Source organism: Cibotium barometz, chromosome 16, assembly GCF_041138505.1.
Source record: "Cibotium barometz isolate CiBa-2024 chromosome 16, ASM4113850v1, whole genome shotgun sequence".
NCBI lineage: Eukaryota > Viridiplantae > Streptophyta > Polypodiopsida > Cyatheales > Cibotiaceae > Cibotium > Cibotium barometz.
In genome coordinates, this window is record NC_141061.1 from 57,149,738 (window position 1) to 57,176,728 (window position 26,991).

General features: G+C 45.3%; 1 protein-coding gene across 1 annotated transcript in view; it reads right to left on the bottom strand.

Annotated features, from left to right (window-relative positions):
• The window catches only part of PIFI (post-illumination chlorophyll fluorescence increase), a 91,070-nt gene extending 65,108 nt beyond the window's left edge, over window positions 1–25,962 (bottom strand). Inside the window, exons 1-2 of the mRNA XM_086810759.1 lie at window positions 25,663–25,962; window positions 9,472–9,583 (exon numbers count right to left, since the gene is read on the bottom strand). Coding sequence (XP_086666885.1) covers window positions 9,472–9,583; window positions 25,663–25,765 — 215 coding nt within the window. The 5' untranslated portion in view covers window positions 25,766–25,962. The remainder of the gene's footprint in view (window positions 1–9,471; window positions 9,584–25,662) is intronic.
• Window positions 25,963–26,991: the final 1,029 nt, after the last annotated feature.

Here is a 26,991-nt window from a genome sequence, read left to right on the forward strand (position 1 = left end):
CCTCAGTTACTACTGGTGGGGCACCCAGCTTAGCCTGAACAATCTCATGTGGTACTGATGATTTGCTCCGAATCATGCGGGCAATCATCATAATCAGTGGTCTCTCCATTTGCCTCCATCCCTCATCTGTCCCTCTCTGAGATTTGTGATGTATACTGGGTCCCCAAATTGGAGCTCCGTACAGGAGGGTCGGTGTGACAAGCGTATCAAATAGCCACAATTTGGTGCGTGGCTCCTGAAACTGTATATGTGCACACTACCTCTCAAGTGCCCCAAAGGCAAGGTTCACTGTCGATCTCTATCCGCACAGAAAGCCTGTAATGCATCCAGGTGTCTCTGTAGTCCTCCCGAAGAGTCTGAGATTAGAACAATATCATCAACATATAACAAGATGGGTATCAACACCCCTGCCAAGCAGGCCCCTGGGCCTCCCAATCTGTCTACATAATCAGAGACCGCATCAATGTACAGTCCAAAGAGGGTGGGTGATAGCGGGCATCCTTGCTTCACCCCTATCGTGCTGGTCACCCTATCAGATAGTCCGCCTGGAGCTCGGACTCTGCCTGTCACACAGACTCATACAAAGCATATATCCCCCACTGCATATCCTCGGGTACCTCAATGTCATGCAATCTGTGCATAAGCCTGGCACGTGGTACGATATCGAAGGCTTTGCGGAAGTCCACAAAGCAGAGTATATCCTTCTCTTCTATGCCCTGCACTCTTCAATAAGCGCCCGAAGTGTCAGTATGTGATCCAAGGTAGTAAATCCTCTCCTGAAGCCAGCCTGTCCATGTGCTCGATGACCACGCCTCTCTGCCCATCGGCTCAGCTCCGACTCCAATATAGAGCCATATAATTTGGCCAAGTAATGACCAATCATGATCGTCCTATAGTTGCTTGGTACCATGGGGTCCCCACTCTTAACGAGTGGTACAATGATATGCTCTGTCCAGCTTGTCGGGAAACCCTCACAAATGGCACGATTAAACACATGTACGATGAGCGGAGCCAAAGTGTCTCGTGCATATGAGAAGTGCTCTCCAACTAGCCCATCATGATCCTGTGCCTTTCCATTCTGTAACCTGTCTATCGCATCTAGCACCATCCGCATAGTAAAAAAGGTGCTACTAGGCGGTCTAGCTCCCATTGGAGGGGGGGTGGGGGGCTGTCCTGGTGCATCATATAGCTCTCTAGCATACGTATGCCAAAGTACTAGGCTGTCTCTCCTGAAACATCTTCCATGCCCTCTTGCTATCCTTCCCCAGGAATAGTTGGTAGATCTCCTCCTCTAGCTTAGCCAAATAGGTTCGTTTCTTCCTCCGCACAAGGCGCCGAAAGACCATCCTGGCCTGTCTATGTGTGTGAGACCCAATGGCAATCTCACGATGTAGCTGTGCCCGTGTCTCACGACACTCATCATCATACCAAGTGATTTGTGGGGCAGTGCTGCGGGGGTGGGTGGAAGGGATCATAGTGCAGGGAAACGCATATGAGGCGGATGCATGTAGAACACCTGCCAATCCTCTCGTGATCTCATCCAGAGAGCTATGCGGGTCTAAAGCGAACAAGCTGTCATGGCCCTGTGAAAATGGAACAGCACAAGTGTGGGCATGGTGGTTGCTGAGTCAGAATATTGAATGATTCACATGGGGGGTGCCCGGACAGAGTTAATGATGTGTGGACATCCCTAGGTGTGAAGGGGGGAACTAGAACATTAGAATTCTAATGTTTTATTAAAAGTTGCCCCTAGGCCTTAGTGGCCCCTAGGGAACTTTAATAACTTTTAAAGTTGGGGCCCTAGGATTATTATGGGGAGGGGGCCACTCCACTTTCGGAGTGTAAGCTTCTCTCTCCTCTCTCTCTCTCTTCTTTTTGGGGAAAAAGAAACGTGGAGCATAGGTACTCTTGTTGGGAAGCATGGAAAAGCTAGAGGGGAGCAAGTCGGCTGCTGCAGATCTTTGGGGCTGCTGTTTTTCTGTGCAAACCAGCCGTACAGCTCTGTACGGACAGGTTGCTGCAAGTACTCCCTCTAGTACAGGCTACGCACGGGTGTTGCTGCGAGTATCTCTGCTGGAACAGGCTGCGCACAGGTTCTGAACTGCTGCTGCAGATTCTGTTGCAGGTACAGCTGTACGGACAGCTGTACGGACAGGACAGAAACAGGCGGCACTGGACAGTACTGCTGTTGGCGGCGCTGGACAGATCTGGTACAGGTTGGCTGCGCAGGAACAGGCAGGTACAGATACTGGCTGTAGGCGGCGTATGCAAGGACAGCTTCTGGCACGTGTTCCGAGGCAGTACAGACTGGTACAGTGCTGTTTTTCAGGACTGTACAGACAGGTACAGCACTGAGGTGGATACAAGGAGGAGGGTACAGACAAGTACATACACACGTGTGAAGCAGGATTGTGGAAACAAGTGCCTACAAGTACAGATTGGTACCGTTATTTCCTCCAGTGCAGATACACGGGCTGATTTTGGTAAGCTCCACATCTGTTCATCTATCTCTCTTTCTACTGCTTTATGTCTGTTGCAGATTTGAGAAATCTGGCCCCTTGTGAGAGGAGGGGTATGGCAGATTGACAAGGGTGGAGACAGAGGTTGAACAGTACATGTATGTATGAGCTGAGATGTTGAATCATGTGCTTGAGTTATGCCAGATGTATGCTCATGGCTGCCCTGCTTAGTGGTCTTGGCTGATCAGAGGAAGGCACAGTGTGTTGCTTTGAGACACAGATCTGTGTGCGTGTATCCTCTGTGCTAAGAGGTATTGTGGGCCGTCAGATTGGACATACAGGTGTAATCTCTTGGCTGATTTTGGTTGTACTCAGCCTTTCATACTTTTTGAAATTGAATAAAGAAATACCGCAAGGGGCGCCAAGCTTTGGGGCCAACAGGTGTCGCTTTGTTTTCAGATTTGGGCACTCTAGCCCCAATCTTTTTTTCTGTTTTCTTATCTAGACTACAAGTGGACGGGTGACGGCTAGTCTACCGCACTCTGGTTTCTATCAAAGGCCGGTTTCAAGGTTCCGTTGCCGGGACCAATCATCAACTTTCTAAAGGGGATGAGCTTGTGGTTGCCTTGAAGAAAGCCATCGCTGAAAAATTCAGCAAACATGTCTGATACAGAGGATGAGTACTTCTATCATGAAGAGGAAGAGCAAGAGACTTCTCCTGAGAGAGATGTATCTGAGGATATTCATGCAGGAGAACAGGCTGCAGATGTTGAGCCATATGAGGATGTAACACAGCCAGAAGATGTGATTGGTAAAGAGGATGATGATGCTCGGTTCAAAGATCGTTTGGCTAGTGTTATGGATGTATTTATGCAGCTCACACAGAGTGAGAGATTTGCTGAATTTATGAGATCCCGCACATAGCCCGAGAAAAAGAAGAAGAAGGTTCGTTCTAAGAATCTTCCACAAGGTCATAGTGGTGCCATCCCACAGGAACCATCTTTTGGCCAGTTTCCGAACATGCAGCATGCTTATGGTGCAAACTCTCAGAGTTCCTTCTATGGACAGCCACCTATTCCTCAGCAGAATATGCATCTAGGTTATTTTGGTGGTGGCTCGGTGTTCCAATCTATGATTGGGGGTTACCCTCAGGGAGGCATGGGTATGCACGGGCCTTTTGGAGCTAATTTTCAGCCTGGTATGCAGGGGAATATGTATGGTGGTATGCAGTGCGGTATGCAAGGAAATATGTTTGGAGGCATGCAACCTGGAATGCAAGGCAATATGTTTGGTGGTATGCAGCCAGGTATGCATAATGGAATGTTTGGAAACATGGCTGGAATGTATGGTATGCCTGGTGTGGGAATGGGAAATATTGACCCAATGATGGGCATGAATGTTGGGGGCAGCAATCTTGCGAAACCACTTCCATATGACAATCTAACGCCTATGGGAAAGGCGAAGGATTACAAGGAAGGGGGAGCTGCAGTGAAGTTTGATACATTCAATGGGGCCAAAGATAAATTGAAAGCACTTACCTTTTTACAGTAGTTTGATGCTGCTTTTTTTGGTGGGAATTACACACAGTCCTCTAAGGTGAGGAAAGCTGCCACTTTTCTCAAGGGCAATGCTTTGCAGTGGTGGTCTACTCTTCTTTTGCAGGGCATAGCACCCACTACTTGGGTACAATTTAAACAGGTTTTCTCTTCCGTATGGCTTACATCTACATTTGAGGTGGATGTTATGACTGCATGGCACAAATTGGATGCTTCAAAGTGTGAGAATTTGGAGGATTATAACAAGAAGTTTTGGGAAGCTTTACTCCTAGTGACTTCTTACCGTGCAATGCCATTGTCTGAGCAGGTAGAGAAGTATTGTTGTGGGCTGCCCAAAGAGGTGCGAGATTATTGTATCAAGACTCGAGTAACAAACATGTCACAGATGATTGAAAATGCTATGACAGCTAATGCGTTACTCACTGGAGGATCATCTGGGTTTAAAGGCAGTAAGAACATGAGCAAGAAAGCTGAAAAATCTGGGCATGCTTCTCGTGATGCTAAAGGGTCTTCAGAGACAGTATAAGAAGTTGCCAATGCCCAAGAGGACTTCTGAGGAAAGACAGGCTTTGAGAGATGCTCGGAAATGTTTTTACTGTACTGAAGAGGGGCATATGTCATTCAATTGTCCCAAGAGAAAGTCCCAAAAGGACTCTGACAATAAAGGAGAGCCCAAGTCAAAGAAACCAAAACCTTCTGCGAGGTTAGTTCCTAATCTTGTGGGGGAACAGCCAGATGGTGAAGAGACAGAGTTGTGCAGGGCATGGGGCAAAGTGAGAGATCAGAATGCCTTGATATTCTTTGACACAGGTGCTAGAGCCAACTTCATTTCACCAGATTTGGCTGGCCGATTGGGGATTCGTGCAAAGGAGATGGGGCCGTTACATGAGGCTAATATGGCTTGTCCAGGGTATGCAGAACCCGCCTTGAAACCGGCCTCTGGTAGAAACCAAAGTGCGGTAGACTAGCAGTCACCCGTCCACTTGTAGTCTAGATATGAAAACAAAATAGATTGGAGCTAGAGTGCCCCAAATCTGAAAATAGAACGACACCTGTTGGCCCCAAAGCTTGGCGCCCCTTGCGGTATTTCTTTATTCAATTTCAAAAATATGTAAGGCTGAGTACACCAAAAACCAGCCAAGAGAATACACCTGTATATCCAATCTGGTAGCCCACAGTACCTCTTAGCACAGAGGATACACACACACAGATCTGTGTCTCAAAGCAACACTCTGTGCTCCCCTCTGATCAGCCAAGACTATTCAACAGGACAACCTTGAACATACATCTGGCATATCTCATGCACATGATTCCACAACTCAGCACAAGCATACATTCACTGTCCAATCTCTCTGTTTCCACCCTTTTCAATCTGCCATACCCCTCCTCTCACAAGGGGCCAGATAGCTCAAATCTGCAAACATAAGCCAATGGAAAGAGAGATAGATGAACAAGTTCAGAGCTTACCAAAATCAGCTCGTGGATCTGCACCGGAGGAAGTAGTTGTACCAGTCTGTACTTGCACACTTGTTTCAACAACTCTGCTTCACACGTGTGGGTGTACCTGTTTGTACCTTCCTCTCTGCATCCACTTCAGTGTTGTACCCAACTGTACAGACCTGAAAATCTGTACTGCACCAATCCGTACACCCTCTGAACACGTGTCTGAATCTGTCTGTACGCTGAGCCTCATCTGATACATCCTCAGGCACATCCCCACGGAAAGGTCTAAGGAGACTCACGTGAAAAGCATTGTGAATCCTCGAGTGATCTGGTAGCTTCAAGGGATAGGCTACCTCACCAATCTTTTCCAATACTTGAAAAGGCCCATAATATCGCATGCTCAACTTAGGGAATAAGCGCTCTTTACCCTTCATCTTCTTGAGTCTAGCCTTTTCAAAGCGCAAAAGAACCCAATCACCCAACGCAAACTCTAAATCACGTCTGTGACAGTCTGCGGCTTTCTTTTGCTTCTGCTGAGTTTTCTAGAGTGCCAACTTAACTCTCCGATAAGCTTCATCCATACTCTCCACATACTGATCAGCCTCAAAAATCTTATCCTTTGTGTGCAAAATGGGTGGTACCTTCTTAGGTCCAATCTGCAGAAACTTCCAAAAGCAAGCGTGTTATGGTTATATCCGAGCATGCGCAAGCTTGCATTATTACATCAGTGGCTCAAACACATCCTGCCTCTCCGATTCCAGCCTCCGTGTCTACTCACGTATTGACACTAATTGGCTCTATTTCTGGCTGTCCCATTACCATCCTAATTGACAGCAGATGTTCTTAGCCGAATGCCTCAAGCCTTAGCAATGGCGATTTCTACAGTTCAAACCGACATTCCAACAGCTTTTGTGGATCATTATGCAGATGATCGAGATTTTGCAAATGCTTTTCGAGTGATTACAACTCCACACTCTAGTCCTTCTGATTTGAAGATTTATGCAGCTTATTCTCTTCTCCATGGCTTATCATATTATCAGGATCGCATTTGTGTCCCTCATAACACAAGTATGCGTAAACTCTTGGTAAAGGAACATCATGAGGTTCCTTATGCAACTCATCCAGGTATCAACAAGACATATCGATTGCTGACAGCTTCTTATTATTGGCCTCAAATGAAGCAAGATGTTATAAAGTTTGTTACAGCATGTTTTTCTTGTCAACAAATGAAAGCCAGTAGACAAGCTCCAGCTGGTCTCCTACAACCACTTCCAGTACCAAATGAACGTTGGGAAAGTATCAGTATGGATTTCATTACATCTTTACCTCGTTCTTCAAAAGATAATACACAGATAATGGTGGTGGTCGACGGATTGTCCAAGATGGCACATCTACATGCAAGAAGACAGCTCAAGCTCCATATATTGCTTCATTATTTCTTCAGTAGATTTTCAAGATGGGTTGCCAAAGTCTATTATTTCAAATCGAGATCCTAAGTTTACAGGACATTTTTGGACTTCACTTTTTAAGTCACTTGACACAAATTTATTGTTCAGTTCAGCCTGTCATCCACAGACATATGGCCAAACTGAAAAAGTTAATCAAATTCTTGAAGAGATTCTTCCACATTATATTCAATATTGCTTAGCATCTTGGAAAGATTATCTATCATTGATGGAATTTGCTTACAATAATTCTCATCATACCAATAGGAATGAGTCCTTTTCAAGCCGCTTATGGTCATACACCAGTTGTGCCATCAAACTTTGTTCTTCAACACAAGGTGGCATTAGCAGATCAGTTAGTTCAAGAAATGCAAGATGTTCTTCTTCAAGTTCCAGATCAGATGATTCGAGTTCAAGAACAATATCAACAAGCAGCTAACCGACGTCACCGACATGATGAATTCAAAGAAGGTGACAAGGTTCTTTTGTTCATGGCTCCTCATCGATATAAAACAGTGAAATCAGTTTTTCCAAAGTTGCGACCACGTTACTATGGTCCTTTTCGGGTTATTAAGAAGAATTCTCCTTTGAGTTATAAGTCGGAGTTACCACTTTCATGGGAAAAGATTCATCCGACTTTTCACATATCATGGATCAAGAAGTTTTCACAAGGAGATTCTCCCATTCCAGATATTTCAGATTATGTTCCAGAGATTGAAGATGAGCATATGATCTTAATCCCAGAAAAGATTCTTGATGTACGACAGAAAGAAACTCGGCAGAAGATTATTACAGAATTCTTAGTACAATGGAAAGACTTGGATGATTCAGATTCAACTTGGCAAAGTGATGAAGATCCACAACAGTACCCAAAATTACTTCAAGAGTTCTTTCATCAACAACAGTCGCTTATATAACCATGGATCTTATTTTAAGTGGGAAGTAATGTCACGATTGTGACTTAATTACCCATTATTACTCTTAATCATTGAAAGGACACCAGTGAAGGGTCACACCTTATCACATGGGTCATCATCACAGAGCACGTCTCTTCAAAGGGACTCATCTATTGATTAAAGGACATACCACTACGTCCAAAAGACAACTATTCATTCAAGAGTACACCCTTTCGTCAGGGATGTGCCTCTTCATTTGTACCTCTTCAGGCCCTATTTAACAAGGCCTTGTGTCTCAATGATACAACACAGCTTTCCGCTCTCTAATTATCTTTAGTTCTCATATTCAATTATGTCTTAATAAACTAGGAAATGGGGTCGGCCCATTCCGGCCCCCATGTGGAGCCAACTTTTCCTTCTATGGCAATTCTCCTTGATTGTGTTGTGATTGGTGTTGGTACTAAGGTTTTAATTTGTGATTGATACCTAAGTGGTTGCAAGAAAAGTGCATTGGGTTACAATCAGGCTATACAGTGCTCCTGCATGACCTATGAGCCGCCCTAAAGGTTCTCTCACGTGCAACAAGGAGTGCGTATGAGGTCTGTCTAGATGGATCTTATGGACTCTGCCTCCATTGCCTCGCTGCATCGTGCACGCCACATATGCCATGCTACAATGCTGCTGATGAGCTCCACCTCTGGTTGGTGAATGTAAGTAATTTATGGTGGTGTGTGGACCTGAGCTGCCACAATCCGATAATACGCCAACCCGTTGAGGGCCTGTTTTAAGGCCATTTCTTCTCATTTTTAACTACCACCCTTTGAGATCTCACGTATTCCCTCAACATAGCAAAGATGTAGGGATTGCTGTAATACAAGTATTTCCACCTGCACTGTGGTTGCAGCAAATTGTAGATTATTTGCAGAACGTTATGTTTAATTATTCTAAGTGGTTTAGATTATTTGCAGAACGTTATGTTTAATTATTCTAAGTGGTTTAGATTATTGCTGCATGTTTTGAGTGAATATGCTAGTCATCTGTTCTTCCTTCTTTTTCTCACAAAAAATTAATTGCAAATAATCCTTACCATCAAAACTTTGCTCACCTCCCAAGGACTTACATATAGCACCCCTCCCCTTAAATGGCAATGCAGAAGGGAATGAGGGCCATGATAATAGAATCCGTATTCTTATTCTAAATATTCAGTTATGAAGCAAGTGTCTATCGTGTCTTCATTCACATATCCATCCCATCTGGGAGTTGGGATGGCTTATTCCTTCATGCTTACTAATAATCAATTTCTTCAAACTTATTCTAAATATTCAGTTATGAAGCAAGTGTCTATCGTGTCTTCATTCACATATCCATCCCATCTGAGGAGTTGGAATGGCCTGGTGTGTAGGGTGCAAGATTACTTAGATGCTCAAGGTGATAAGAGTGAAAACAATTTCAAAGCGCTAGAAAGGACAGTAATTAAAACTTGCAATAATGGAAATAGGAATGCAAGTATGACTTCAAGCTTAATCCTTGTGATGATGAACGTAATAACCATAAACATGCCTTTTGATGAACAATTTCTTATTGTGAATAGCCTGATTCAAATGATTATCACAATTATGCTTTCCTTCCAATACTTCCATGAAATAATGGAATGATCAGAAAAAGTACTTACAACTTAACATCAGTGTCCACCGTTGCTGTTGCATGTGCTTTACCTCGCCCCATTGAACCTTGTCTTTGAGGCTCCATAAAGATTGATGGAAACAAACGAGACCCCCCAAGACCTGAAATCCCAAGCCACTTATCAAATCTCTCTCTCTCTCTCTCTCTCTCTCTCTCTCTCTCTCTCTCTCTCAGACATTGTATCAGATCCACCAATTGTTGTAAACTTTTTGGTCTGATAGGTCATTTTGGCCTTCTGAAGACGTTAATATATCATTTCATTTCATTTCTCTCTCTCTCTCTCTCTCTCAGACATCCATGGGACCACACATCTGAGGATGGCAGTCTAGAACTGCAACGGGACTTTGTGGTCAGACATTGGGGAATTCATGAAGACTTTCACAGTCTTTCAAGGAGAAAATTTGGCATTTTTCCTGCTTTTCCCTCAAAAAATCTATTGGCTCCATTACCTAAGAGGGCTAACAGTGGGCTTATAGTTTAATTGGTTGAAACGTACTGCTCATAACGGTACGTTCTTCTTCTTTAGCCTCAATTTGGAGCTTGAGCAATCTGTTTTTCTCCAAAATTGCTTGGACGAAGTCGTCACTGAAGTGCGGAAGCATTTCTTTGGTGGTATCTTCTTTGTTCATATCTCCTAACCGCCATTTTACTATCCACGGGATGCTCTCACTTTTGTGTAGCTAAGTTGGGTCACAACCTGTAGCTCTCATACCAATGTAGGATGCAATAGGTTGACCGTTGTGACCCGCAACAAAGCCTTCTTTAAACGTGTGAGTTTATGCAATCTACTTTACTTAAGAGAGAAGAGTTGATAGAGAAGATGAGAGTCGACACTATATTGGGTCGCCAATTACCCACTGAAAGCTGTCCCCCCCCCCTCCCCCTACAAGCAAGAGTTTGCTTGATTTACTTTGGAGAACTTGGACGATGATGTGAATGCTGACCGTGGGCTTCCAAACGCAAGGACGCGGAAGACCGTACAATGGCTGAACCATATGCTGGCACAATAGCACTGTAGAAGACTATGAAGCCATATTTTGCAAGTCTTGATCTGCCGAGGATATGCACATATGCTGGCTGAAGAAGAGAGGATCTTCTATGCTACCTAGGGGATGAAGCACGGGGTGCTTGAAGGCTGAGTTGTATGCTCTAGAAAAACCCGAAGGCTTTTAGGCATACATGCTCACTAACTGCTCCATGAACTTCTGTGAAATGAGATGATTTATGCAATGATCTATGGGCTCCTTATATAGTGACACATGCTGCTGGTCCGTGAACATATGCTGCTGCCGGCCAGAATTTAATGCCCATGACTGATGAAAATAAGCATTTAATGTCCCCAAGGCGGTAGCCTAGTGGATAAGACCTTGGACTTCCTACGAGAGGTCTTGGGTTCAAATCCTCTTGGGACATCTTATACTAAGGGTGTGTTCGCGTGCAAGTGGGCACGTAGGCAGCCATTCGCACTCCTTAGGCCATCATCGTTCGATCGTCATGGTGCTTGCTTCCACTTTCTCTTCAGCGATCCTGCGGCAACAACACTATGCAATGCTTGCCCTTTGAGCTCACGCTCTCGATCAGGGTCGATGGTTGCCATGGACATTAAAGATCATGATTCGACTTACGATGCCAGTTCTACTAAAGTTGTGTAGGATGTTCACTCCAATCGGCCGAGCGGCTAACTTGTGCGGTTTGTCCCGCGGCTTGTCCACTACCTATAAAGTGGCCAATATTTGGAAAGGGTGGTACCCCCTTGTGTACTCGGGTGTATGTGTGTTTAGTATGGTGTGTGTGTGTGTAGCCGGGTGAAATTCCCATGTGCGACTAGGAATGCAATAAGACCTCATGAAAAAAAAAAGCATTTAATGCTTGAGCATTTCACACGTGTGACAATTTGCTAATGTGGCATACCCTGATGCTGGCCAACTGGTATATGCTACTACCAATGACTGTTTACAGCCCATAAGACTAGCCAACAAGAGGTATGGGCTGCCTATGATGCATAGCATCCCATGCAAGGCATATACCATGCCTTATGGCTGGCCCCATCCCATGCAAGGCATATACCATGCCTTATGGCTGGCCCATGTACTTATACCTCTACGTGCCTTTATATGCTTTGTGTATGCACCTACAGGACTGCCCTAACCTCACATGACTTATATGCTTTGTTCTCCAAGCGGGTTAAGGGACTATCCCTAACAACTAAGGCTAGGAGACTGACCTATGTAGCTCGTGCCCTACATGTCCCAGACTAGGGCTCACAATGGGGCCACAGCATATGACAAATGTTCCTAAAAGGGTACCACTAATGTACAATGTTACGCTGAATGCTGAGCTAGTGTGTCACATAGCACCGCAGTGCAGGGTGCATGTGACATCAGATGATTCGAGTTCAGGAACAATATCAACAAGCAGATAACCGGCATCGCCGACACGATGAATTTCAAGAAGGTGATATGGTTCTTTTGTTCATTACTCCTCATCCGTATAAAAGAGTGAAAAAGAGAGAGGAGAGAGAGAAAGCTGAGTATTCGGTATATTCTATAGTACAAAGGGATCTGAGTGCTCCAGTGTTTGCGGTCCTACCTCTAGGGATCCTCCAGAGACAGAATAAATGGTGTGTGATAAGAGAAAGCAATGCCTCCAAGCGCGCCAAGGAGGCTAGCCTGTAACAAATCCCTGAGCTGCCCCCGAGCTGGGCGGCTACCCACAATCTTGCATACCAAGGTGGAGGCCTCTAAAGATGTGCTGTTGTAGAGGTCCACTTTTGAAAAAGAGAGGCAAGGGATAGCGGCATCGATCGGGGATGATGGAGCGGCTGCCATGGAGTCCTCCTGGGGGTTCAAAGACCAGAAGTTGCCGAAACTTGCTGAAATGGAGACTACCCGTGTGCAAGAACTTGCAAAGGAGAAGCGTTGAAGGGGAGGGCAAGCAAAGGGCGGGAGAAAGTAGAGAGAAAGGGCTGCAACGGGACTCGAAGGAGGGGGTGAGACGAAATGAAGGCAAAGGAGGAAATGGGGCAGCTGGCAGGGGGCGGCGGGGTGGAAGAAGGGGAGGAGGTAGAAAGGGAAAAAACTGCAAATGCCCGCCCCGGGAGGGGGAGGGGGGGGGGGGGGGGGGGGGGGGGGGGATGGATGGGGGAGGGGTGCAAGAGAATGGGAAGGGAGGGCGAGTGCAGATGGCGGAAAAGCCAAAAAACAAGGGGCGGCGGGGTGGGAGAAGGGTTGGAGGCGGAACGAAAGAAAACGGCCAGGGGCGAAGGAGAAGGGGAAGGGAAGAAGAGTGCGTAAGCGGGCGGCTAGGCAAAGAGGGGAGAGGCGGGGGCAGTGCGAAGGTGGACAAGGGGAGAGGGCGCAGGTTCGCGAACCCGGGGGGGGGGGGTTGCTCTTGCTCATGCTCGCCAGCTTCTTCTGTCAAACATCAAGAATCTTCTCCGAAATGAAAATCATATGTTCATCTTCAATCTTTGGAACATAAAAAGGAACATCCTGTACAATAGAATCTCCTTGTACAAACTTCTGGATTCATGATATGTGAAAAGTCATATGAATTTTTCACCACCATGAAGGTGGTAAATCCAACTTATAACTCAAAGGAGAGTTCTTCTGAATAATCCGGAAGGACCATAGTAACGTGGTCATAACTATGGAAAAATTGTATGCGTTTTGCATCAAGCATGTTCGTTTAGGGCTGAAAGAAGACTCCTAGAGCTTCCGCATGTGACATTGTCATTGGGATTGCCCGAAAGCTCAACAGGTTTGGCAGTGGATTCCCCGCATCTTCACTATGGACAGGGCCTCTTCCTGTACTATTACGTGGGGCATTGTTCCTTGAGCCTTGGGCCAATGAAGCCGAGATTGTCATGGCTTACAATGAGAAAGGTGGGGGACTAGCCCTTCAGGTCTCTCACCTATTGGTCACTGGACTCCTAGTTCAAGCCAGAGGGGGGAGATTTATAGCAGCATTTCTACATGGCACATCTGGAGAGCTCAATGCAGCGAAGCCATCAAAGGCACCCACACCCCGCCAGCAGAGTCCATCAGGAGTATCTAGCTCGACATCATTCATACCCTCCACAGCCAATGGGTGAAGCCTCCTAGTGGTTCTGACTTATGCCTAAGCGTCGGGAAGCCTTCCTGAGACTTTGGTAACCTAGTCCTTTTCTCAGAGATAGTGGTGGTGAGCCCACTTGGCACTATAAACCACTTGTGTGGTTATTCCCCCCCCATTGTATAAGATAGTCTTCTCCTCATAGTGCGGCCAACCGAAGGCGAAGTGCATCCTTCCCTCTTTTTGTTCTTTGATCCTCGCTCCATACATGGAGGTGAGTTTGTACTTAGCCTTCTAAGGCTGTTTTTTTGGTAACTAAAAGAAGGATCTTGTTTCCAAAAAAAAAAACATTATTACAAAATTCTTGGTACAAAGGAAAGATTTGGATGATTCAGATTCAACTTGGTAAAGTGATGAAGATCTACAACAGTATCCGGAATTACTTCAAGAGTTCTTTCGTCAACAGCAGTCGCTTATATGACCCTGGATCTTATTTTAAGTGGGAGGGAATGTCACAATTTGTGACTAATCCATCGCCAATTACGGCCTATTCCTGATTATTAGTGAAGAGAGACTGTTCAAAGGTTGTGCCCATTGCAAGGGTTATTATGAAGAGGCATGTCCTATCCAAAGGATACGACCCTTTGCCCTAAAGACACAACTATTCATCTAAAGACAACTCTTTGATCAAGAGCCACACCCCTACGTTCGGGATGTGCCTCTACACTTGTACCACTTCAAGCCCTATTTAACAAGGCCTTGTGTCTCAATGCAAACAACACAACTTTTCCCTCTAAGCATCTTAACTTTTAGTGTTATGTCTCTGATTATGTCTTATAAACTAAGAAGTCCTCACAGATCCATGACACGCACAGAGGTTTTGTTCAGGATCGGAGCATTCTGGACAACATCTTCACCTTTTGGGAGGCGACTGCTTCGGCCAGGATGCGGCAGCAGGACCTCATAGTGCTACTCCTTGACTTCGCAAAAGCGTATGATTGGGTAGATTGGAGCTTTCTGGAGGGCACTATGAGCCGGATGAGATTCCCCATGGAGTGGATCCGTGGGGTTTCAGGACTTTACTCAGTCTCTCACAATTAGGTTCTCATTTAGGGAGAACGTGGCGACAAATTCCCCCTTTCCCGCTTGGGCCAGCACGGCTGTCCTCTAACACCTTAACTTTTCCTATTCGTCGCCGAGGCCATGACCAATTTCCTCGCAACCCACGAGACAGGGCTTCAAGGATTGCATCCCCCCCTCCATTCACAGGAGGAGCTGTTGGACTCAAAGTTTGCAGATGACACAACTGCTTTCCTTTCTAGAGATGTTGGGAATCTCCAGTGATTCGCTGAGGCGACCGAGATCTTCTGTCGTGCATCAAGAGCACAGATCAGCTGACACAAGTCATGTGGTTTTTGGGTAGGCTCTCCACCTGCCCCGACTTGGCGCCCAGTTGAGGCTTTCCAGTGAATCCCAAGGGGAACTCTAGTTCGCTATCTCGGATGCCAGGTGGGCATTGACATCTCTTTGGTGCAGCAGCTCGCCCCTCTTCTTCTGAGCATTAAGAAGAAGCTTTTGTATTGGAGTTCTACAAGGCTCTCCCTAGCTGGTAGAGTGGTGGTGGCGAACCAGGTCCTTCTTGCGACCATGTGGTCCATCACTTCTTGTTGGGCATTCTCTCGAGCATGTATTGCCCAGGTGTAGCATTTGATCTGGAACTTCATATGGGCCGGCAGTGGACAAGAGGCCTACTAGGGCCAAGGTGGCATGGAGAGCGATCATTCAGCCACGACGTAGAGGGGGGCTAGGCATCATTGGCCCTACTATTCAATGCCGCGCCCTACTGGGCAAGCTGATTGTTAGAGAACTCCTTCCCGGTGGTGAGCCTTGGAAGGACTTCCTCTTGGCCCGGATTTCAGCCCAGACCCCGAGTCTATGGGGCCCTTGGCCGCAAAGTACCAGATGGATCTTTGCAGAGATGTGGGCCCGTGGATTCAGCCTAGCTTTTGATGAGGACATATTTGCATCCAGTTTACTTCGAGCTTGGGATCACCAACCTTAGGCAAGTAGCTCCAGTAGCCTCAGAGGAGCGTCTCAGGCAGCCATTGGTCTGGAACCCCCTAATCCGTTTACACAGTGGCTATATGTTGGGGGCCAAACCTCATGTATCATGGGGTGCGTTGAGCATGGGACCTGCCAGGTCCCTTGGAGATTGGCTAGCACACAGACAGTTACCCCCGGAGTTTCATCAGGACGTACTCAGCATCGACATTGACTCTGCTATCCCTCAAGAGTAGCTGACCCCTATCCTAGACCCACCTCCCCCTCTGTGGCTAGGCGTGTTTACCAGGCATGATATTCTTTTGGCAGTCCATGAAGCAGACGAGGGCAGTGGTTTGCTCACTTTTTCTATTGGTTCACATGGCAGATTAGAGAGATCCGAGCCCCCCTTGGAGGATTTCAGTGGTTACACCTTACAAAGCGCAAGGATGACTGGATTTCAGGCGCGGAAATGGCACATAGACCCCCCACCCACCAAGGTGGCTAGGGAGAGATTATGGCAGCTATGAATATGGGATAGCCATCCTCTCACGCGCCTCTAGTAGGATCCGGGAGAGTGGACTTGGCATGACCCTGTTGACCAAGAGGAGACATTTTATGCCCCCTTTTTTGCATATACAACGCAGCTAGGCCATAGGATTCAGATGCCAGACATTGATGGCACCCCGGTGTGAGGTAGATATGTGATGGCCTCTATAACACCACCAGCAGACACAAGAAGAAATGAAAAGGGATCAGAACTAGGGGACACTAAGATCCCAGATCCAAGGGCACCAATCAGCTCTGCTCCTATCCGCAGGCCTCCAACCAACACTTTGGGACAACTCAACACACTCCAAACTAACTCGACTGAATTCTCTGGCTGACACTCCCAAGTCGGTTCTGACCTCCAACACCTATGATCTTCATCCTATATGCCACAACTGACCTCAGCTAACATCCAACTGACCAAAATCCTCACCAGCTGACACACAGCTGACTGTAAACCGAATCAGATGGCTGATGCTGACTCCGATCTGATATGAATCCTCCATGCTCTCCTATATTCCTCCAGCATGAGCTAACAACAAACTCATAACCCTGAAATCCCACGGAACACTTTGCTGACCCTCTGCCGACCTTCTGCTGAGTCCTGACACCTGTATGATTGATCTGTCTCAATCAGACCCGACTGTCTCAATCAGACCCGACTGACAGAAACAGACTAAAAACTGACTCAAAAATCTTCCTCTTGTCCCCAATGAGATAAATGCCCTCCAGGCTCTCCAACCTTCCTCCAACATCAACTAACCTCAAGTTGTTACCCTCAAAACCTCTCTGAACCAGTCAGCTGCTGTCTGCTAACACCTTGCTGACTCAAATCTGACTGTTCTGACCAAACTGACTCTGTCGACTTAGACTTCCTCTCCTTTGTGTCCGCTGAAACCCTTAACCCCTCAAAACACTCAAAACACTCAAACCTCACAGGATCCAACACTATAGACATTCAACTCACTGCAGCTAACTCACAGTTGACTCTGGATCCTCATTCTGCCTACAAACGAGTCTGTCTGACTGCTGACAGTCCTCAGACTATCAGATCAGACTCACAAACACTTCCCTTAAACCAAGACAAGCCAAACCAAGTCCTCTACAGCTTCAGCTGACTTCATATGACACTCAACTGACCTTGTCCGACTCTGTACCTTCTCAACTGATGCTGATTGAGTCAACATTGACTTAGCACCAGCTCACCAAACACCAAACTGACACACACAGGTGCTTCATCTCCACGAACTCTATCAAAACTCCTCATTCACCACAACAGAAGCATTAAAACAAAAGACTTTGCATCAATTCACAACTGATACAACCCAAACTCTCTGATTTCATCATATAGACAAAAAACACTTCAGCGTCTCAACAGCCCTAAGACCTGGGGTATCAATAGAAAAGAGAGAAAGCAACAAGAAAAAGGGGGATCCATCTTAGAGGCTCGTCTCAATAAGAGCTCTTCAAGCCTTTTCTTTCAATTTCACAAGAACAAACATCTTTGAACACTGCAGCTACCCTCTGCAAGCTTCCACCATCAAACACAACAGAGAACAAACTGAGCAAAGCCTTGGGCTGGACCAAGTTGTAACAGAGATGCAGCTTCAGAGGTCCTAGGGCACTAACCATCCTACAAGATCCACTATCTCCCTTGCATCCTTTGCTCTGGCTAAACCCAAGCTTTCTCAATCCAATCTCGCATCGTCTCCAAACAAAACAGATCCCAACGGGCTTCCTCGGAGCTGCTACACAACCACAAGATCCTTTGGCTCTCTCCACTCTCTCGTCTCTCACAATTGCACCTCCGGTCTTACTCCTATTCCTCTCCTACACCTATTGCGCATCCCCGTCAACTACCCCGCAACCATACTACCCATGCAGCAGTTCACTCCTCACTTAACTGCAGTTGGCAACAGCTGGCTCACTAGTTGCAGGTGGCCATGCAACGACCCCTTCCTCCCTAAGGTTCCATACATATCCGTCCGGTTTATTCAGCTCCTATGGTTGGGGCGGACACTTCTATTGAATCTTTCTTTTTTCTTCATGTCGGCGCATTTCCACTCGGCTGCCATGCATTGCTTTTATCACCTAAGATCCACTTTCCTCCATCATATGTACATTAGCTTTACCTCTACACCCTGTTTGGATTGGTCTCAGGATTCTCCTCACAGAGCGGCCAGCTGGTGGGGAAGTGCATCTTTTTCCACCCTTTGATCCCCACCCTGTACATGAGGCGAGGTTATATCTAGCCCTTCGTGGTTGTATTTGGCCCATCGTGGCTGTTTTTCATTAACCAATAGAAGAATCTTTTTCCCAAAAAAAAAAACTCATTGCAGATTCTCAAGGGGACTACAAAAGCACATGGATGCTTTATAGGATTTTTGTACTTGGGCTCTCAATCAACCTTTGAAAAACCAAGGTTATGGTATTCCACACCTCCTACCCAGTTGCACGTCATTTACATGGGTAGCAAGGTTGAGGTGATGCACTCATATGTCTATCTCAGAGCTATCTTCATTAATCCACGCTTCTCTATGAGACATGCAGCAGAGGATAGACTCACTAGAGGATATGCAGCTTTAGCCCTATTGGAGAGGCAGTGTTTCTAGGCACATTTTCGAGAGACAAGGACGAAGGATTGGCTTTTTGGTACCCTAGTCACCCCGGCATTAATGTATGCAGCTCCCTTCTGGAGCACCAAATTTATCCCCGGCAGATTGGCAGTGCATAGAGCATCCTCAGATTATGAAGTTATCACAGATGATACGCAGAAAACCATCTATCCCCCACCAAATCATTCAAGCAAAATTTGTTGCGGCTCCTATGTTGATGGCAACCCTATTCCAAACAATCACTTATATACACAGGGTGAGGGGGCAGGTCGCTCCACCACAAGATACAAGGTTACATAAACTAACAGCTAAAAGGGTGTATATCAAACTTCTTGCTCCTCCTTGGATCGTGGATCATGCTAATGCACTTTGGACAATGCACAAAACAGATAGATGGTGGGGTGCTTGTTTAAGGAGTAGATGGAAAAATGGTTTGCCACTGAAAGAAAGACTATTCCTTTGGAGATGCATTGTGGGAGTTCTACCTGTCCATGTATTCTTGGAAAAGAGGCACATCGCTATGGCAAGATGTCACCGTTGCATGCTACGCGATGAGACAGTTCCTTTGGAGATGCATTGTGGGAGTTCTACCTGTCGATGTATTCTCGGAAAAGAGTCACATCGCTATGGCAAGGTGTCACCGTTGCATGCTACGTGATGAGACAGTGCCCCATTTGCTATGGTATTGTCTCATGCCCTCCTCGACAAACTATCAGGGCATCTTCGCACATGATTCCCGAGAGCTCAATTTGGGAAGACATTCAGGCTTTTCACTCAGATTCCACAACGATATACCAACTTCAGGGTATTCTTCGCATGGACTACCTTTGGGCACTGTGGACTACCTTTTCACCTCACAATGAGGTTTCCCACAAGTAATATTAGAATTACTAGAAGAAAAAGCGTTCCGGTTCCCGTTCCCGTTCCCTAATCCCTAATCCCTATAAGTTGTTCCCGTTCCAGACGGCATGGGCCGTTCCCATTCCCGTTCCCATTGCATTGTGACTATGATTGAAAGTAACCAACGGATGAGTACAAGTACGGACTGCAACTATCGAGTGAACAAAAATCTAACCTTTCTCTAGACTAGAGTGTGCTTGCCTGAAGCTACATGCTCTATCTCTAGTCAACAGTCCAGTAGCCAACACAAACGGATTGCTGAGAAAGAAAAAATTCTATTGGCCATATGCTCTGATACCAACTGTAAGACTACTAGTGTTGTGAAAGTGCTAATTAAAAAAAAAAGACATGCGACAGAAAACTCACAAACACAATCACAAGGTAATCCTAACCTAATCCTTGTATTAAATACAATTCTAGTTGGCTAACTTTGCAATATTTGCGCTTTGCATTAATTGCATTCACACACTGTAACACGCAGAAGCTCTCGGAGTCTTCTTTCAGCCCTAAACACCACTTAGAACATGCTAATGCAAAAACGCAGACAAAAGGGGGAGAGAGAGAGAGAGAGAGAGAGAGAGAGCTAGAAATTCAGTATATTCATATGGTACAAAAAGGTACCCAGTTCTACAGCCATAGGCTGCCTTCATAAAAAGGTGTAATCACCCAAAACAGTCCTACGTAAAGGACCCACTCCCTAATGGAGTGAATGATCATAACTAGGAGCAAACACGCCTATTTATAGGCTCTTGGACAAATAGAGTGCTGGCCGACTGCTGGTCGGCCAGCCAACTAGTCTACAAATTCAGAATTGATGATGCGCTTGCAGCCACCTTTGCTCTGGTACAGCCGACAGCCCTTTGTTTCAACCAACAGCTCCTGTGTGCAGCCGAGAGAGCATCCAAGTCCAACCCCTTGCCAATCTGCACCTCATGCTCCAAACTTCCTGATTCTAATCTGTTTTTTTTTATTGCCCCTTCAGGATTAGCTCCAGACAATGTTCATTGCAATACTTGCACATGATATCCCCCTCTACTAAACTTGATGACGGGATTCCAACTTGTTCTTGGATGACTGTCATCATCCCATTCTTTTTACCGAAATCCCTCTGTCATCCATCCATCTCTGGCAACCCTTTTCTCTGAAAACCCGGCCCGGCCTCCAAAACCACTCTCACTCTGAATAAGATCTATGCATATGTTCCATCTAGCCCCCAATCCATTCCTGCCCTGACTCTGAACACTGTCTTGGTCTTCATTCCTCAGAAATGAGTCTGGCACTCTCACATCACCCCTTGGAGGATAATCCTCCCTTGGGACCGTTGCCTGAAAACCTATCTGGCTCACAGGACTGCCATCCCCTCTCGCTTTGTGGAACACCACCAACAAACCTCCTGGGAGATCTTCCCGATCTTGTGTTCCTTGCCTTGGGCTTCGTACCCATGCACTTTCTTGTACCTTGGACCTATACACAATCATATGGGACTAAATCAGTGTTTAGCTTTGCTGAGCCTGATGCTCTGATACCAATGTAACATGCGTTGCGGAAGCGTGTTCATGATTAACGCTAAGCAAAGAAGATAACGCTAATCCTATGTTTAGCAAAGACACAAAAGAGAAGGAGAGAGAGACCTAATCTACTGTATATTGCCAAAACATGCTATATATACAATGATCTTGCTGGTTCACGCCTTCATGATGCATACCAAAGATCCTTGCAACCCTCTACTTGCAATCGAACAAGAGAAGCTCCTGCTGATCCACCACTGTGTCCTTGCTGCCTTGCAGACTCTGACAAATGGATCCTCTTGATCTTTGAATGATGATTCTAATGAATGCTAATGATCCTATTTATAGAAAAAAGGAATGAATTCGTAATCAAGTCGGTTTTGCCTATTTTTCCCACAAAACATTGTCTAAACAGTCATATTTTGTGTCCAAACTATGCCCAAAAGGTGTCCCAACCATTGGGCTATGTCTTGGGCACTTCTGGGAGCTTGTAGGACTGCAAAATCTGCTCTAAATCTACCCCTAAATCTGCCCATATATTTACTAATGAGAATATACATGTCTATGAGCATTGGGATGAACGGATGCACATGACATCCCCTTTTGCTAAGCTTGGAGCACTGGGGTAATCCATACACCTTTGCTCCGACTCCGTTCTGGTCCAATTGAAGATTTCACTTCATATCCATCAGCTCAATCCCCAAGCTCTCTAACTTGGTCTTCAAGTTCTCTGGCTTGGTCTTTGGATCTTCTGAAAACTCCTCTGAAACTGTCGAGATGACCTCATCCTCCTCCAAATAGGATTTGGAGAGATCCACCTCCTTGGAAACTATCGGGTTGACCTCATCCTCCTCCAAATAGGATTTGGAAAGATCCACTTGCGCGATCTGTGGTTCTGGTTCTGGTTTGGCTTCTGGCTCTAGCTTTGACTTTGGTTCTGGATCTGGCATGTGCATCCCGAGTAATGGCACCTCCTCGGAAACACCTCTTTCTGTGATCACATCTCCCGAGAACTCTTGTCTTAGAAGCTCTCTTTTCGTTGGGTAAACGCTCTCGATCATGGGCTACTTCACAACCCTAGGTGATTCCTTCTTGGCCTTTGTTGATGCTGCCATGAATTGTGCACATGTCTCCTTGAGCTATGTCCATCTTTGCTCGTATAGAAGTGGGCCTTGACGCGCCTCTTCTTGAAGCTCTTCTATGAGTTGTTGCCTAAACTTGGCCCCAATGATGATTTGTTCATACTGAGCATAGCGTTCTTGTTCCCTTTTGTATCATTCATCTTCCCGTCCCCGATGACTACAAAGTCTTGAGAAAGTCATCGTCCATTGCCTCTGAACTCATGATATTATTTTGCTGTTTTTTCTATTGTAATCAACCAAAAAACCGTAGCTCTAGAGTTCTACATGCTTTCTAAACTCCCTAGGATCATGCTAGGCTGAAAACTAGACTTTCTAGCACTATACTATGCTGAAAATGAGCAAAAAGCTGATGCAAAAACATAGATTTAATGCAAAAACGCAAACCCTAATCTTGCTCGTAAACCCTAAAATGCAAACCCTAATTTCAAAAACCCTAATGCAACCGACAGAGCATCCAAGTCCTTCTCCAAGTCCAACCCCTTGCCAATCTGCACCTCATGCTCCAAACTACCTGATTCTAATCTGTTTTTTTTTATTGCCCCTTCAGGATTAGCTCTAGACAATGTTCATGGCAATACTTGCACATGACATCCCCCTCTGCTAAACTTGATGATAGGACTCCAACCTGTTCTTGGATGACTGTCATTATCCATTCTTTTTACCGAAATCCCTCTGTCATCCATCCATCTCTGGCAACCCTTTTCTCTGAAAACCCGGCCCGGTCTCCAAAACCACTCTGACTTTGAATAAGATCTATGCATATGTTCCATCTAGTCCCCAATCCGTTCCTGCCCTCACTCTGAACATTGTCTTGGTCTTCATTCCTAAGAAATGAGTCTGGCACTCTCACATCACCCCTTGGAGGATAATCCTCCCTTGGGACCGTTGCCTGAAAACCTATCTGGCTCACAGGACTGCCATCCCCTCTGGCTTTGTGGAACACCACCAACAAACCTCCTGGGAGCTCTTCCCGATCTTGTGTTCCTTGCCTTGGGCTTCGTACCCGTGCACTTTCTTGTACCTTGGACCTATACACAATCATATGGGACTGAATCAGTGTTTAGCTTTGCTGAGCCTGATGCTCTAATACCAATGTAACCTGGGAGTCTTCTTTCAACCCTAAACACCTGCTGATGCAAAAATGCAGACAAAAGGGAGAGTAGAGAGACAGACACACAGAGAGAGAGAGAGAGAGAGAGAGAGAGAGAGAGAGAGCTAGAAATTCAGTACATTCATATGGTACAAAAAGGTACCCAGTTCTACAGCCATAGGCTGCCTTCATAAAAAGGTGTAATCACCCAAAACAGTCCTACATAAAGGACCCACTCCCTAGTGGAGTGAATGATCATAACTAGGAGCAAACACGCCTATTTATAGGCTCTTGGACAAATAGAGTGCTGGCCGACTGCTGGTCAGCCAGCCGACTGGTCTACAAATTCAGAATTGATGATGCGCCTGCAGCCGCCTTTGCTCTGGTACAGTCGACAGCCCTTTGTTTCAACCGACAGCTCCTGTGTGCAGCCGACAGAGCATCCAAGTCCTTCTCCAAGTCCAACCCCTTGCCAATTTGCACCTCATGCTCCAAACTTCCTGGTTCTAATCTGTTTTTCTGGTTGCCCCTTCAGGATTAGCTCCAAATAATGTTCATGGCAATACTTGCACATGACACACACCTTGACATTCAATGTGTTTCTTTGGGCAATGAATCATGAGCTTTAATGATGGTTGAGAAAGATCCATGACTTCAACTCCTATGTTTGATATGAGCTGACTATTCGAATCTTCCACAAAATAGGGGAAAACAAAATTGTGGCTTAAAACTAGCTAGCCTTGGACTGACTTGCATTGATTCCTACTATTCATAATGAATCTGCTACTTTTGATGACTTTTTCTATCTCGGCTGCTCCCAAAAGGCTTGTAGAAGGTGTGTAGAATAGGGAGAGAAGGATCCCATTTGTAGAAAAAGTAGGACAGCTAAGTTTGCCAACTCTATTTGCCTAACTTTGTAATAATTGTGTTTGCATTAATTGCATTCAGACCCCTGACATTCAATGTGTTGAATGTGAATCATGAGCTTTAATGATGGTTATGAGCTGACTGTTCAAATCTTCCCCAAACTAGGGGAAAACAAAATTCTGGCTTAAAACTGGCTACAACTTCTCGAGTACCTTTATTAGATATAAAGAGAAGCTTGCTCTGATTAAAATGTCAAAATAGCACTAGCAGAAGCGTGATTCTTCGAACTACTTTGCAGCACAAAACTACAAATATATAGCAGATAGGAAGAGAGGAAAGAGAATGACAGAACAAGACTTGATTCTCTCAACCTAATCTAATGTATAGTACAAAGCTGAAACATTTATGTTTCTGTTCATGACTTGATCTTCTCTTTCTCTCTTGGCTGCTCCCAAAAGGCTTGTAGAGGGTGTAGAATGGGGAGAGACGGGTCGTAGGCCAGCGATCAACTCTAGTCAGCTAACTACATGTTAATTTGTTTTTGGTATTGACTGCATTCACATATAACCTCTTCTGTCCTTTTCTAGGTTAGGGCTCACAACGTGAGCTGATTCTCTACAAAATAACCCTAGTCCTACCTAGTGGCCTAACCCCAGCCCTAATTGGTAGCCACATGACAAATGCATCCAATACCTAAGGATGATACATGTGACAAGACGGTTTAGAAGGGTGATCTTCGAAAGGAACATAGATAGCTATGTACATAGGAGGTGAAAACCGGGGAACATGCTTTGCTCCATTGTTTAGCATACCGTGAGATTCAAGGGCATGTAGCACAAAGTCACAAAACAAAAGCAACACTAGATTCGAGCACACTAGACAAGGATGTAGCACAAAGTCGCTAAACCAAAGCAACACTAGAGCAACCACAATTACAGGGCATCCTCATTGTGACATTCATATGCTAGATGTCTCTAAGCAACCACAAATGACTGGCACTGCATATCAAAGGCATCAAACCGAGCAACGGAGACCCCGTGCGAGACACCCACTAAGACATCCCAAAATTACAGTCAGGCATGCCCAGGACACTTCTTTATCTTATTGGATCTCTAGAGGAAATTGTCGATCGACTATATAACAGCAACAATCTCTAACGGATCACAGATTTCCCCACCTTAAGGGAGACTACGGTTCCCTATTCTTATAAAACATTTTTTTAAGGTGCCTGGTCCATTATCTGTTACAGTGCTGCTATTTACAATGTACTATTTTAGGTCTCGTGGGCCAATTCGGCCCCTGCACAAGTTAAGAGTTCATTAGTACCATAACGCTTTGCGCAGAGACGCTTACCCGCTAAAGAGAATCAAGCAGTTACATTAAGTGTTGGCATAACGTTTGAATGAAGTTGCTTACAGTAATCACAACGGCTGATTCGAAACATAGCTGGTGCGATTGATGCAGCTGTGGGTCGGGTCACCGCTCCATGAGACAGTGCAGGCGACATGGAAGAAGCCATATCCGGAGGAAAGGCACCTGCCCCTGGCTAAGACTTCAGTTTGAGAACAGAATAATAAACGCTTGTTTTGCTTGCTGGCGCGAATGCAGCCTTGGCTTAGGTAGTCACCCCAGATTTTTCATAAGGTGGCTTGATCCTTAGCCACATGTAGGTTTTGACTCGGAAAAAAAACATTTTCTAAAGGCTCTTGCCTTCACGATAACCATTGAATATATATTTTTGTATAGTTATAAAATAAATAAATTATAGGAATTTGATTAACGAAAATTGTTTGCATATAGTTATAAACTATGGGATTTCTATTAAAGAAAACCATTTACACTCTAAGCTAGTCCTTTTCTTCGGTGCTAGAAAGTGTTTTTTTTTTTGCCTTCAATTATTCATAGAGCCAAACTTAAATGTGGAAGTTTTTGGACTATGGTTTATTTACTCGTATCTTCCATACATGGAAACTACCACCCACATCCCTCATGTTGAGCTCTTCAAAGGCCTTCTTGGGCTTCACACTATCCTAGTTTGAGGGCTATGTCATGGTTCTCACAAAGTGGCAGACCGCACAATTTGGAATACTTCCATGCCCATAGTCATTGACACTTTACAACCCATTGATCACATGTTCCAAGATTGCCCAAGACGAGTTGCTTTAATGCAACTGGTCTCACAAAATACAACTCTTAACATCTTGAGTGTACAAAACGAGCAATTATCCACAGTACCCTTGAATGTTCTTACATGCTTACAAGCCAAGGCACGAGAAACGGTCAAAAAGAATGCAAAAGACATTATCTCAACATGGGTAGAAGAACATGCTTTAAAGCAAAACCCAAAATAGAAAACAAAACCTTCTAAACCCGAGAAAAACAAGGGACAACAAACTATCGAAACCAAGGTTGAAGTAAAGGGTAGGGAAAAGGAGCCTATGGAGGTCATAAAGCCAAAAGGGGACATAAACCCAAAAGAGCCAAAAGCTACACATGATGCAGAAGCATCCACATCAAAATCCACCACACAAACCACAAAACCCATATATGCAACACAGGATACAAAAACCTAAAAGAAAATCCGATCTCGTCGTGGGCAAACATAATGAAAACTAACGATCCAAAGAAAGTAAGAAAATGAAACAAGTTCTAGTATGTCACTAAGTGAGGATGAAACAAGTTCTAACTCTTCACTCAATGCACTTCATAGACCAATCAAGAAACTAGAACCCATCCAACCACCCC